At 39.3% G+C, this 12,255-nt stretch overlaps 1 protein-coding gene across 13 annotated transcripts in view; it reads right to left on the bottom strand.

The window, feature by feature from the left end:
* Positions 1–12,255, bottom strand: part of ANKRD27 (ankyrin repeat domain 27) — a 49,377-nt gene that overhangs the window by 27,709 nt on the left and 9,413 nt on the right. For 12 of the 13 annotated variants that reach the window (XR_003925023.2, XR_003925024.2, XM_030025787.2 and 9 more), the window contains exons 2-12: positions 9,684–9,814; positions 8,398–8,508; positions 7,210–7,366; positions 5,532–5,686; positions 5,153–5,212; positions 5,009–5,062; positions 4,860–4,925; positions 4,705–4,781; positions 4,212–4,333; positions 3,190–3,268; positions 2,168–2,300 (exon numbers count right to left, since the gene is read on the bottom strand). Coding sequence is in view for 11 of the 13 variants with exons in the window: in XM_030025787.2 (XP_029881647.1) it covers positions 2,168–2,300; positions 3,190–3,268; positions 4,212–4,333; positions 4,705–4,781; positions 4,860–4,925; positions 5,009–5,062; positions 5,153–5,212; positions 5,532–5,686; positions 7,210–7,366; positions 8,398–8,508; positions 9,684–9,814 (1,145 nt within the window). In the remaining 2 variants the exon portion in view is untranslated. The remainder of the gene's footprint in view (positions 1–2,167; positions 2,301–3,189; positions 3,269–4,211; positions 4,334–4,704; positions 4,782–4,859; positions 4,926–5,008; positions 5,063–5,152; positions 5,213–5,531; positions 5,687–7,209; positions 7,367–8,397; positions 8,509–9,683; positions 9,815–12,255) is intronic. The other variant, XM_030025790.2, reaches the window with a different exon arrangement.

Raw genomic sequence — 12,255 nt, 5'->3', positions numbered from 1 at the left:
AAAATTAAGTGTAGCCACATGAGGGGCTGTAATGAAGCCCCAGGGCACAGTAATGTTCCTGATCACTTAAATCCCACAACCCTTTCCAGCACAATCTGGAAACAGAAACTATGGAGCATCAACATGACAGCTGCTGCTGCTTTAAACAGAAAGTTGATCTCCTTTACCAGAGAATAAAGGCAATATCTCAACTGATAAGTTCATGAAGGGAGAGCAATGCTGTCAGAAGTTCCTATTATGTTCCTCTACCTCGTCACTACCCTTTTTCAATTCCTGTCAAGGGGTTATTTCCTACCTAGTTTCTTCCTCTTCAATGTGTGCCACCTTCTCCCTTACCCTACACTAGAGAAAAGGGTGGTCTAGCTCTTTCCTTTTCAGCTGTGCTAGAGGGCAGGGAGTCACCCACTTCCTTGTCTTCAAGGTTCTGCTGTTTTCCATCTCATCTCAGGGTGCTGCCTTCAAGCGATGTTGACTCCTATGAAAGGCAATGTAGAAGAAAGGAGCTCCTGTTGCATGGTCACTGAAGTGAGAAAGAGGCTAGCACTCTAGGTCTGGAGCTGATCCAGCTGACGTATGGAGAGAAACACTTATTGCTCGCTCTTATGTTGGTGCAGACGCTAACGTAAGCAGTGAGACTGCTCTCATCTACACTTCTCAAATACGTAGTTCATCTTTCAAGACAAACGCCTCCCCAAAGAAATATAGTATCTTAGTGGCAGTGGCACTTAAGTTATAATCACTTGAGGGTGATCCCAGTATAAAAAACTGCTATCCTTAGCTATATAAGGAGGGATAGGACCAGACATTTAATAGGAAACAGTCATTATTCTAGAAATTTAAGACCAGGTGTGACTTTTTTTTCCAGCTTGCTGGCATTGTTGTAGAAGACAATTCTACTTTGGTTCCAGTTCTCCATCCAGACCACCAGCATTGCTTTTTGTGTATTGATTGTTAATGATAGCCAAGTGACTACAGGAAGCAAAATTGTTTGGCAGGTTGTTTTCCTTTTAAACTAACATTTTTATTTATTTTTTTTTTTTAAACATAATTCAATACAGCATTACAGACAAGAAATATCACAATCTCTTAACACAAAATGAAAGAGTGTTTTTTTTTTTCTGGAGTGTACAAAACAAACTTATGCATGACAGGTTCATGGAAAGATCCCAGAAAAGAACAAAACCAGAAATAACAGAAGGCTAAAATGTTACTTTAAGTGCTGCTGCTTTAAGATTGTGCCCCAAGTTGTCCCATCCCAAGCCCTGCACACTGAGCCATTATTCTGGCCCCTGCAATTAGATTCCAGTGCTTTGCAGTTGGGCAGACTGAGACACACTGAATTCACTCTGGTTCCAAGTTCACTTCTTTTGATTTCCACATCAGATCAGGAAAACCTAATTTTGCAACAGCAGAAAGTTTTACAGGTGCAGTAAGACCGGACTCCTTTACTAAATAAGCTACAAAGTTCTTAAATCATAGAAGTTTCTGAAGTCACATCAATATCATCCTTGATTGGCCTGCAGGGATTTGACCTGATTGACAGAAGGTCTAGTTGCCCAGCAGGAAACAACTCATGCATCCACAAACTTCCTGCCCCTGCTAGGTTAGAGAACCCAAGAGCCAAATTTGACCTTCAAACACCACCTTATCATAGTCCTGCATTCCTATTAAACTATTAGCTTGGTGCAACACAGTAATCTGCCCTGCAAACACACTGAATTTTTGGAGTACAAAGATTTAATGAACAATTCTAAGTTACACTGCAATCACCATTCTGCTAGCATAGCTAAGCTTTTTAAAATTAAAGAAAAATCTGTTTAAGCTATGCCTACTCTCAAGTACTGCATTGCTTTCACAACCATGATAGAGTAGAAACAGGAGATATTAAACTTACTGAAGACTCAGCTGTTGAAAATAGTGCTGTCATTTTTCCTCTGATCATGAGGAGGTGGACTTGATATTTAACTACTTCCTCAAGGATTATACAATGAGCAACAAGGACTTCATTGTAATAATTTTAGCTTTGCTTCAGGTATAGTTACTTCAACTCATTTCTTTAAGTGCAAAAAAGGAACTCTTACATTAGCTGTTTGTATCCTCTGACTGGACTTACTCCTACAGTCCTACAAGCTTATCAAGTACACATTTGACTTTAAGGGCAGCTTACTGTTGATCTGTCGGAGAGGTTGCCTTGTCGTATGTATTCTATTGCAGCCTCAATTGAGGTTAGACAGTATCCCAATTCATCCTTCACTGAACTGCAAAGCCTGAAGTTCTTTATGTAACTCAAGTTGGCCATCCTGAAATAAAAAGTTAAAGCCATAAATCACTAAAAATAAGACGACTCTAGCATGACTTATCTTAATACTGCAACTCATCTTAGGCAAACCAGGCAGGCAATAGGTGTGGGTTAAGAAAAAGCTTCTAGAAAGATTGTTAGGGTATCAATACTATGGCTGTTCTGAGCTTTGTAGATGGATCAGAACTCTACTTACCTCTTAATTATTCAAAGAAATTCAATTAATTGGGTATAAATAAGGAATATGAAGGACAGGATAAGAACAGCAACAGGAGGCTGTTTCACACATTTCAAACATGTTAATGTTTCAAGCACCATAAGCACCAGTGTAAAGTGATAGCTACAAATTAAAGGAAAAATGCTAGTCTCTGACATATGGGATACACCAACACTAAAATTCAGTTCAGATACAGGTAGAAGGTTTAGATATACTTTTACTGATAGTGAGGAGAGATAAACACAATGGCCCAGGTCAGCAACAAGCAATTAAGCATTCAAATCTAGTTACTCTATATGAAATGTATCAAACACCTAGAAGCTGCAAAAAGGCTTCACAGCTCCAAACACAGATGAGGAAGGACCAGTCTGTGAAGTCTGTACTGACATGCAGATCTGGTGTAGAGATGGCCTCCCATTACAACTTTTTTCTGGGCTGGGAATCAAAACACCAAAAGACACAGCATTTGAATTCCTGATAGGTCCTTAATTCAGTCACACCTGTAACACATCTTTGCTGTTTGTCCTACTAAAAATAGTTTTCTGCATTACATCAGCCCCCCTTACTGAAAGTGTAAGTTATTACTGCATGTTCAGAAACATTTGCCCCTACAGCAGCATTACATACAAGATGATATGATGGAGCTCTGTACAGCCAAAATATAGTTACATACCAGTTTGGGACTTCTGTTTTTACAAGTAAATACAGCAAAACAGAGAGAAGATCATCTGCACACATGGTTTCCATGTTAACTAAAAAAAGAATTTACATCTGGTGTTAGTCATGTCATGGTTCAAATCAAGAGCAATACCTATAAACAGAGTTCCAACTCCTGAGACTAAAGGCCAGCTCTACTAGTAGAGAATGCATTGAGTAACACAGGCTGCCCTTCAAATGTTCTCAATCACCCTCTAAATAGGCTGCCAGGAGCCAAACAACAAATACAGTTTGTACTGTACAAATTGCAATATTTGACTAGCATCCTCTCCTTCCTCCACAGAAAGGGGCAGAGCACTAACTCAAGATTTCTGAAATTTTTGAGGGCAAAAACTACCATCAAAGTCGATACGCTTTCCTATAATCCAGGAGTCTTCCTGGAGAAAGGAAGAGATGAAGTAGGGAAAGCGTAAGTTCACTGTACTACTCCATTTGCTTAGTGGAAGTATCTTCTCTCTCCAGGCTACATAAAATAATACCAGGTTAAGAAGTCCATGCTTTCCTATCACAGAATCATTTCTGTAATCCATGGTAGCACTTTGAATGCAGCATATAGAAGGTTTGTTCGTCCCCCACTAACACTGCACTTTGCAAAAGATGTATCTCTAGAGTATTGATTTCAAGATTATCAAGGCGCATGGACAAATAGACAAGAATGATCTAGCAGCAATCCTCAGTGTTTAGAATGGATCACCCTCAATTCTTCTGCATGAGAAGATGTCCTAGCACATGGAAGCTTCTCACGTGCTCTAGCTAAAACATATATAAGCTAAGCAAGTACCCCACCTCAACCCATGAGAAATAATGCTGAAGTGGCTATCTTGCCTCCGTTTTGCTTTGTTTAGAGACCTGCAAGGCAGACCCCAGCCTAACTGTTTAATCCACAAGTGGTATATAAACTGCTGTGAATAGCAAAATGCTTTCTGTGTACTCGTTAAGAAAAATGTTTAAAATTAAGTTAATTCACTAATTACTGACCTCTTTGGCTAGGAGATTGCATAATAATTTGTACCACTTTTCGTAGACAAAGTAGCTTCTGTTGAGGGGAAGTACATTTGTTCAACTGACCCAGTTCTCGCTTTGCACGTGGTATATTAAAACTATAAAATAATTTGAAAGAAATGGTTAGCATACAGAGTTCCTGTGCAGGATGTCCAAAACCCAAGCTTTAACTTATTCAGAACCAAGATGAAGAACGGTATTACAATACTTCCATCTCTACTCCAAGTACACTTGCATTTTTGTACCCTGTAGATGGAGAGGGAAGCATAAGAATATAAAGGGAAAGGCGATAACAATCATTGCAAAAACTGGCCTAAAATGACAACTGCAAAGCTTTACTTTTCCATCTCAAAGGAATGAAGTATAAGAAGAACTTGCTATTGTCTGAAGGAAGACACTTTTTGGCTGGCCTGAGACCTATTTAAGACAGGATCTCAGTAACTCCTCAGAGTCCACAATCATCTCCCACCTGAACTCAGGCTTCACTCCAATGTCTTTTTGCTGCAGGTCTTGAAGGCTCCTTGTGATTTTGTTAAAAGCAGCATCCTAATCAACAGAAAGGCAACAGGTTTTTAAGATGCATTAAATTAACGTAACTAATCTTTAGCAACCAATCAATCTTACCTCACTTGCCTCAATGGTCCCCACATATTTGAAGACTAGATCATAAATAGCATGGTGGATATACATCTGTAGAAAAAACAGTACTTTAGGCATGAAAGGGAGAGTTAAAAATAGCTTGCTAATTATTTTCCTTCATTTCAGATGCTTACTTCAACTGCTTGCTTAATCAGATTCATCTGCTCTTCTTGCTTTGCAAGCATCTTCTAGAAAAGTAAAGCCATACAAACAGCAAGAGAAAGTTAGATAATTTATTTCTTAAGTAACACTATGTATTTAGTGGAGTAAGTGCTTACCAAGTGCGAATCTCTCAAAAGATGCTGGAGACATTTGGTATAAAGTGCATTGACAGAATCCTGGGGGCAGGGGGAGAAAAGACAAGAAAAAGCAATCAGATTCAGGTTAATCTGTCTTGAAGCAACAAAGCATGAATAAGCAAAGAAAGGTCTTCCCTGCCTTAGAAGGGTGCACTATGGTAAGATTTTTAGCTATAAAAATTGCCTTTACCAAACGTTAAGATGTGGTAATTCACAATTAAGAATTCTACCTTCTCCCTTCCCACCTTCCTCAACTCTAGACTACTCTGACACAGAAAAGCTCAATAAGACAAAGATATCCAAAGCAGTGAAGTAAATTATATTTAGTAAATTAAACATCAAGAAGCAAGATACTGACTATGTAGTGGCGGAGGCTCTTCCTTTCATGTTCTTTAAATGTTCTATAGAAAGATCCTATGTATTTATCAAATCTCTCGCAGTGCCTTCCCAAGAATTCTCTAACATCTTCAATATTTTTAAGAGAATAGGAGTTTGATGAAGCTGTAGATTGACCTAAAATGAAAGCCAAGAATTTACACATAGGCTTAAGATAAACGCATGGTAAAGCGCTTTCTGTCCCTACACACACAGCCAACTCATGTCCAATGAAACATTAATTCAGCTTACTATACCTTTAACAGAAGGTATTGCTTTTAACTAAAAGAATTTAATGCATCACATTTAGAGTAGGGTCTCTTGCCTTTTATGTCAAGTATTTATTTGGAATAGCTAAAACTGATTTCACATGCTTTTTTTACCCTGGGGTAATTTATTGCCACATACACAACTCAATCCGAGTGCAAGTCAAGCTTGAAAGTAGAAGAAAAGCACATTACAGTATTCACTGAATGCCCATCCAGGAAGTCAGTGTCCTCTGAGTGAGTTGTAAAAATCCCATCTTGGATTTTTACATAACCTACTCTTTATTTAGACATGCTTTCTCTGAATGGGAGAGCAAAATTGCTTCATGTAAACATTAAACCAAATCCACTTCTCTTCTGAATAAGACAATTGGATCCCTCACTTAAAATTCATATTGCTTTTCCAAAAATTTTTTTCTAGACAAGTCTCTCATCTGCAATCAAAGGCAGCCAACTAATAACAGGCTTAGATCTCATTCATTTCAAATTACTTCTGAAATTACAAATTACCTCACTTCTGAAAGACTGCTATACAACTACATTAAGTAATGGCCAAAAAAGGGAACGCCACAAGAATAATTTTTTATATTTAGATTAATATTTATAGAATTTAAGCCTATATGTATGCCAGCTTTTTTTTTTTTTCCAGAAAAACTTTCATACTTCCCTCACAGTACTATTTTCACACTACCCTAGTATTACTTCATTTTGTCATCATATGTTTCAAATAGATATTCTTATGTATTTAGGAAGACTAGAGGTTTTTGTTTCAGAAAAAGCATATGTTTTAAGAAGCTTCTGTTCCTTTTAATTAGTAAATACAGATTGTTATACAAATTCACAAGGAAATCCTGTTACATTCACAGCTTTAACAGTAGCCTTGGAAATACCGTTCCAGCCTTAAAAGCAGTTTCAGTACTAGGACAAAAATTAAACACATTCAAATTTGAGACAGACCACAACCAGAAGAGCTGCTATGTAACTATGCTATACAACCTCTAACCACTGAAGTGATCACAAAAGAATTTACCTCTCCAGTTTTTTGTGCATCCACCTAGCATCTCAAGATACATTTCACATTTAAGACTAAATCCCTTTTTAAGCAGTCAGCACTAAACTGAGCATTGCTAAAAAAAAAATCATGCTGGATCAAGTATTCCACAAATAATTTTTAGTGCTGAGACTGAGGCATAGACCCTATGGAATTAAGTTTGCCTGCAGCTTAATATTTCTCTCCAGCAGCATACCAACATCTGCCCCAGCAGGCCAATAAATGCCAAGTGCTTTCAACCAAGCCAACACTTTTCAAAATAAAGGAAATGTATTAAGCATATCAAACATACTAATTTGCTCACTGTGCAAACAAGACCACCAAGTTAACATTTCAATACATACTTGAGCTTTCTGTTTTTTCCAATGGATGAGCTATGCACAATATACTAAAGCTTTCTTCTTTTTCATTGTAAAATGTTTCCTCAAAAAGAACAGGTACTGAGAGATGATAATTAAAACCAGTTCCTAAAATGATGATGTTTCCTTGTATGAAGATCTCCTGAAACAAAACAAAAGCCAGATCAAGTGTAAAACTCTGCCAGAGTAAAGTTACTCTTTGGCTTCTGCATTGCAGTTACATTTTCAGGGAAAGAGAATCTTGCAAGACAAGAAAGCCCCAAATTCAAGAGAGTTCATATTCTTGTGCTGCGTAGACCCTGAAACAAAGATTCCTTCTAGATGGCTAGCTAAACCTTGCTTATACCTACTTTATTTACAAGTCTACTACTAGAGGAGGTTTCAGACAATCTGCAAGGTCTAAGTGACTATTTGCAGATTTTAGAGCACTTAGAAGGGAAACTGAAAAACAACTTAGAACTGGGGCCTAAGTCCAGCTTCAGAAGAACACCACACATCTTGTCTACACTTCTCATGCTCAGCTTTATCTTCTCAAGCAACTCTAGTGAGGACCTCTGCAGTAGGAAGATCTAGACAATAGCCTGCAAACAGGTGCAAGATCTCAGACTGTACTGCAAAATTACAAGTGAAGAAAATGTGATCCTATGCAGTGTTAGCATTAGTTACCATGGCTTGCTGCTATATTAGTCAGTTTCTGCTCTACTTACTGAACTGAATTAATACATCAGGCCTCAGATACAACTCAATACCACCCTAATTTTGTCTTAAGCCTCAGTGAACTCCCATCTGCATACAATATAGGCAGGCTACTATTTGCCTGAAAGCTAGAGAGACAGTTCTTAAGTGACAAAGGCCCTTCTGCCACACAACAAAATTCTTAACAGCCACAAAACACAGATAAATTGACAAATTTGCTTTGCCAAAGTAGTACACTGAAATCAGAAGTAGTGTTACCATCTGAACAGGACGACTATTCTTATGTACAGGCCAAAACCACAGCTTTTTCTAGAAAGCAGTATATCCCTGAGAACTTTGGCTTAGATGGGCAACATACTACTTTTGCCAATTAGCTCTAACTCCTAGCTACCTCTCCTGTAACCATTAGTTCACACTATCAGTTATCAACTGCAGCGAGTGTCCCCAAGCCACATTCATATATCAAAACAGAAATACCTTTCCATTTAAGGTTTGAAAATTTTCTTCTAGTGGCTTCAGAACATAAGATTCAAACTGGCAAGTAGAAAGACTGTTGCTTGAAAGGCTTCCTTTGCATGGAACTAACACCTGAAAAAGTTAAATCATGCTTTAGAGAGAAATGCCATGTATCACCAGCTAAACACCAATAGCTTTCGCCCTTTAGATGCAAGCAATTGAATCTGGCTTATAAACATTTACTAGCAGATGTATAGCAACTATAGGTGCTTTTGTTTAAATAAATAAAAAGGAAAGGCCATCAATAGACACAGAGTCCAGCGATTAACCTAGAAGTTTCATTTAGTGACTTATCTGAAAAAGGATGATATGTAACTGAAGCAAACAATACTAAGAGATGGAGATGAAATCTTAAGTTACTTAGCACCAGTCCCCTGAATGACTTAATTAGGCAGCTAATAAAAGTGAAGTATATTTTCAAACTAAAATGAAAATCCATCAGAAAAAAGAAAAAAAAAATCTAAGATAAGAAACATTTTGGGTCTACTGCACACCAACAGACTGGCAGTTTGAGACAAATTTTTAATTAGAAAGCAACACATTATGAATACAACAAACACTGTATACATGCTGGAAAGAAATAAATCTCATTGTCAAGGAAGAGAAGCATGAAACAAATGGTTCTTTCATTACTCAGCTTTCAGAAATGGCGTCAGAATACAGACAGAACTGGTGAACAGCATTTCAGCTGTTCACATCACCAGCTTAATACTCAATTGAAAGAACCCTGTCCAACTTAAAGTTTATTTTATAATCAGGTAACAATAACCTCCAAGTTCAATGGAGTCTCCACATACTTAATTTTGGATGAAGACTAATTGCAGACTACCCAGATTAGAAGTCTTAAAAACTGGATTTTTTATTCCAGCTCAGTTTATTTGCTTTATTTTGCTATGTAAAAAGCTGTCAGAAATGACTGATTGTCTGTCCACCAGGGATTTCAAAAGGTCAATCCCATTGTAAGTTACAAGCAAGCAGGAGAATATGTAACTTTAGTTCAGAGCAAAGGAAATAAGCTTCCTGTAAAGTTTAGAAACACCACCAACTTTGACCTTTAACTACCATGCAGTATACCAAGAAGTCCGTATTAGTAAATAACAAACAACTTCAACTAAAAGTTGCTCTGCTTCACTTCCAAGTTTTGCAGGCTTGCACTAATCTTTACATGTGTCATAGCAGGCATCTGATTTAAATTCATATAGCTACTATTTAACAAGCAGCTTTTAAATCTCCTTATTTATACTTACAATACCATGGAGTTCTGCAACTTTGCTGCATAGATCAGGACGCCGCTTCTGAATGGCCAAATAAAAGGGATTTTTCAAGATATCTTCATCATACATAGCCATATGGACTTCAGATATTCCAAGGAGATTTTCTGAAATACATATGGAGAATGGTTAATGTATCATACAAGGTATCTGTTAAAACACAATAAAACACCTAGGGGGCAGTTTGATTCCCCTTGTCTAAAAGGAAAAAAGCGATTTCAGGTCTTGATGTAAGCAGTCAATGGCATGCCTAACTAATAAGAAGGTAACTATAGTTACTCAGAAGTTATTCAGAAAGGTTTTCCATGAATAGTGCCATCATGCAGCACATACAGGACAACCAGGTGATCTGGCCCAGTCAGCATGGGTTTATGAAAGGCAGGTCCTGCTTGACTAACCTGATCTCCTTCTATGACAAGGTGACCCACTTAGTGGATGAGGGAAAGGCTGTGGATCTTGACTACCTGGATTTTACTAAGCCTTTGACACAGTTTCCCACAGCATTCTCCTCAAACTGGCTGCTTATGGCTTGGACAGGTATACTCTTTGCTGGGTAAAAAACTGGCTGGATGGCTGGGCCCAAAGAGTGGTGGTGAATGGAGTTAAATCCAGTTATTGACAGGTCACAATTGGTGTTCCCCAGGGCTCAGTACTGGGGCCAGTTCTGTTTAATGTCTTTATCAATGATTTGGACAAGGGGATCGAGTGCACCCTCAGCAAGTTTGCAGACAACACCAAGTTGGGAGGCACGGTCGATCTGCTCGAGGGTAGGAAGGCTCTACAGAGGGATCTGGACAGGCTGGATCAATGGGCCAAGGCCAGTTGTATGAGGTTCAACAAGGCCAAGTGCCGGGTCCTGCACTTGGGTCACAACAACCCCATGCAGCGCTACAGGCTTGGGGAAGAGTGGCTGGAAAGCTGCCCGGTGGAAAAGGACCTGGGCGTGCTGGTTGACAGCCGCCTGAATGTGAGCCGGCGGTGTGCCCAGGTGGTCAAGAAGGCCAACGGCATCCTGGCCTGTATCAGAAATAGTGTGGCCAGCAGGAGCAGGGAGGTGATTGTTCCCCTGTGCTCGGCACTGGTGAGGCCACACCTCGAGTGCTGTGTTTGGTTTTGGGCCCCTCACGACAGGAAAGACATTGAGGTGCTGGAGCGTGTCCAGAGAAGGGCAACCAAGCTGGTGAGGGGCCTGGAGCACAAGTCTTATGAGGAGCGGCTGAGGGAGCTGGGGCTGTTTAGCCTGGAGAAAAGGAGGCTGAGGGGACACCTTATCGCTCTCTACAACTACCTGAAAGGGGGTTGTGGTGAGGTGGGGGTCAGTCTCTTTTCCCCAGTAACAAGCAATAGGACAAGAGGAAACAGCCTCAAGTTGCACCAGGGGAGGTTTAGATTGGATATTAGGAAAAATTTCTTCACCGAAAGAGTTGTCAAGCACTGGAACAGGCTGCCCAGGGAAGTGGTTGAGTCACCATCCCTGAAGTATTTAAAAGACATGTAGATGTGGCACTTAGGGACACGGTTTAGTGGTGGACTTGGCAGTGCTAGGTTAACAGTTGGACTTGATGATCTTAAAGGTCTTTTCCAACCTAAACAATTCCCTGATTTCCAATTACATAGTTATCCTCATAATGTCTCCTTAGGCCTTCCAGGTATTGGAGTCTAACAATGCATGATATGTTTGGACACAACTTCAGAGATGAGGAAAGAAGTTAAGATCTACATTATTACCACTTTGATATACAAGGTAACTTGCACTGCTAAGATCTAAACCAAGCCAAGAGACACAAATTAACAGCTTCTTTACAGCAGATTCTCCTGCATCACAGGACATCGATGCTTTTGCAGTATGCTCATTTAAGTGCCAATACTCACCTGTGTAAGGACTACTGCCTGATACACATCAACGAGACACCCAGATAGTGTAACAGGAACCCTTGTGTAAGGCAATCCTCAACTTTCCAGGGAAAGTTATAGGAAACAGGTATATCAAGGAGATATGAATATCCATGTCATAATTAAAAAGCCACTGTGAAATGCATCATTTGTGGTCATCTCTACTACCATGGAAAAAGTCTCAATGATCTGAGGTCAGGCTGATGCACAACATTCGGCAAAACAGTGAGCAAAAAAGTGACTGGAGACAGAAAACCCAACCTGTAAGCACTGGAAAAAGCTATCACCAGCTGTGTCACAGGGAAAAGATGATCTCTAGAGGCACTAGACCCTCAACTGCTTGCTTCCTCAATTCTAATCCTCTATTAAAAAAAAAAAAACTATGACACATCCTAGACACAAGGACAGGAAAAACCCTAATAGGTCCCTTCTGGAATAACTTCAGAATTATTTTATTCAGAAGAATTGAGATCAACAGGCTTACAAGTGCTTAATTAACTAGTCTGTTCCTTAACTAGTCTGTTCTATATCTTTTCCCCTCATCCAGCTTCCGTTAGGAATCAACAGAAGGTGCATGATTCCCTCATGCAATTTCAGCTACATGACCTAGGAAAGAGTGAGAACAGCAGCAGAACTTTAATTTGAGCAAGCCACC

The sequence above is a fragment of the Aquila chrysaetos genome, chromosome 9, assembly GCF_900496995.4.
Source record: "Aquila chrysaetos chrysaetos chromosome 9, bAquChr1.4, whole genome shotgun sequence".
In the NCBI taxonomy this organism is placed as follows: Eukaryota; Metazoa; Chordata; class Aves; order Accipitriformes; family Accipitridae; genus Aquila; species Aquila chrysaetos.
Note: the sequence above shows the minus strand (reverse complement) of the source record. Positions and strands in the feature narration are given on the sequence as shown.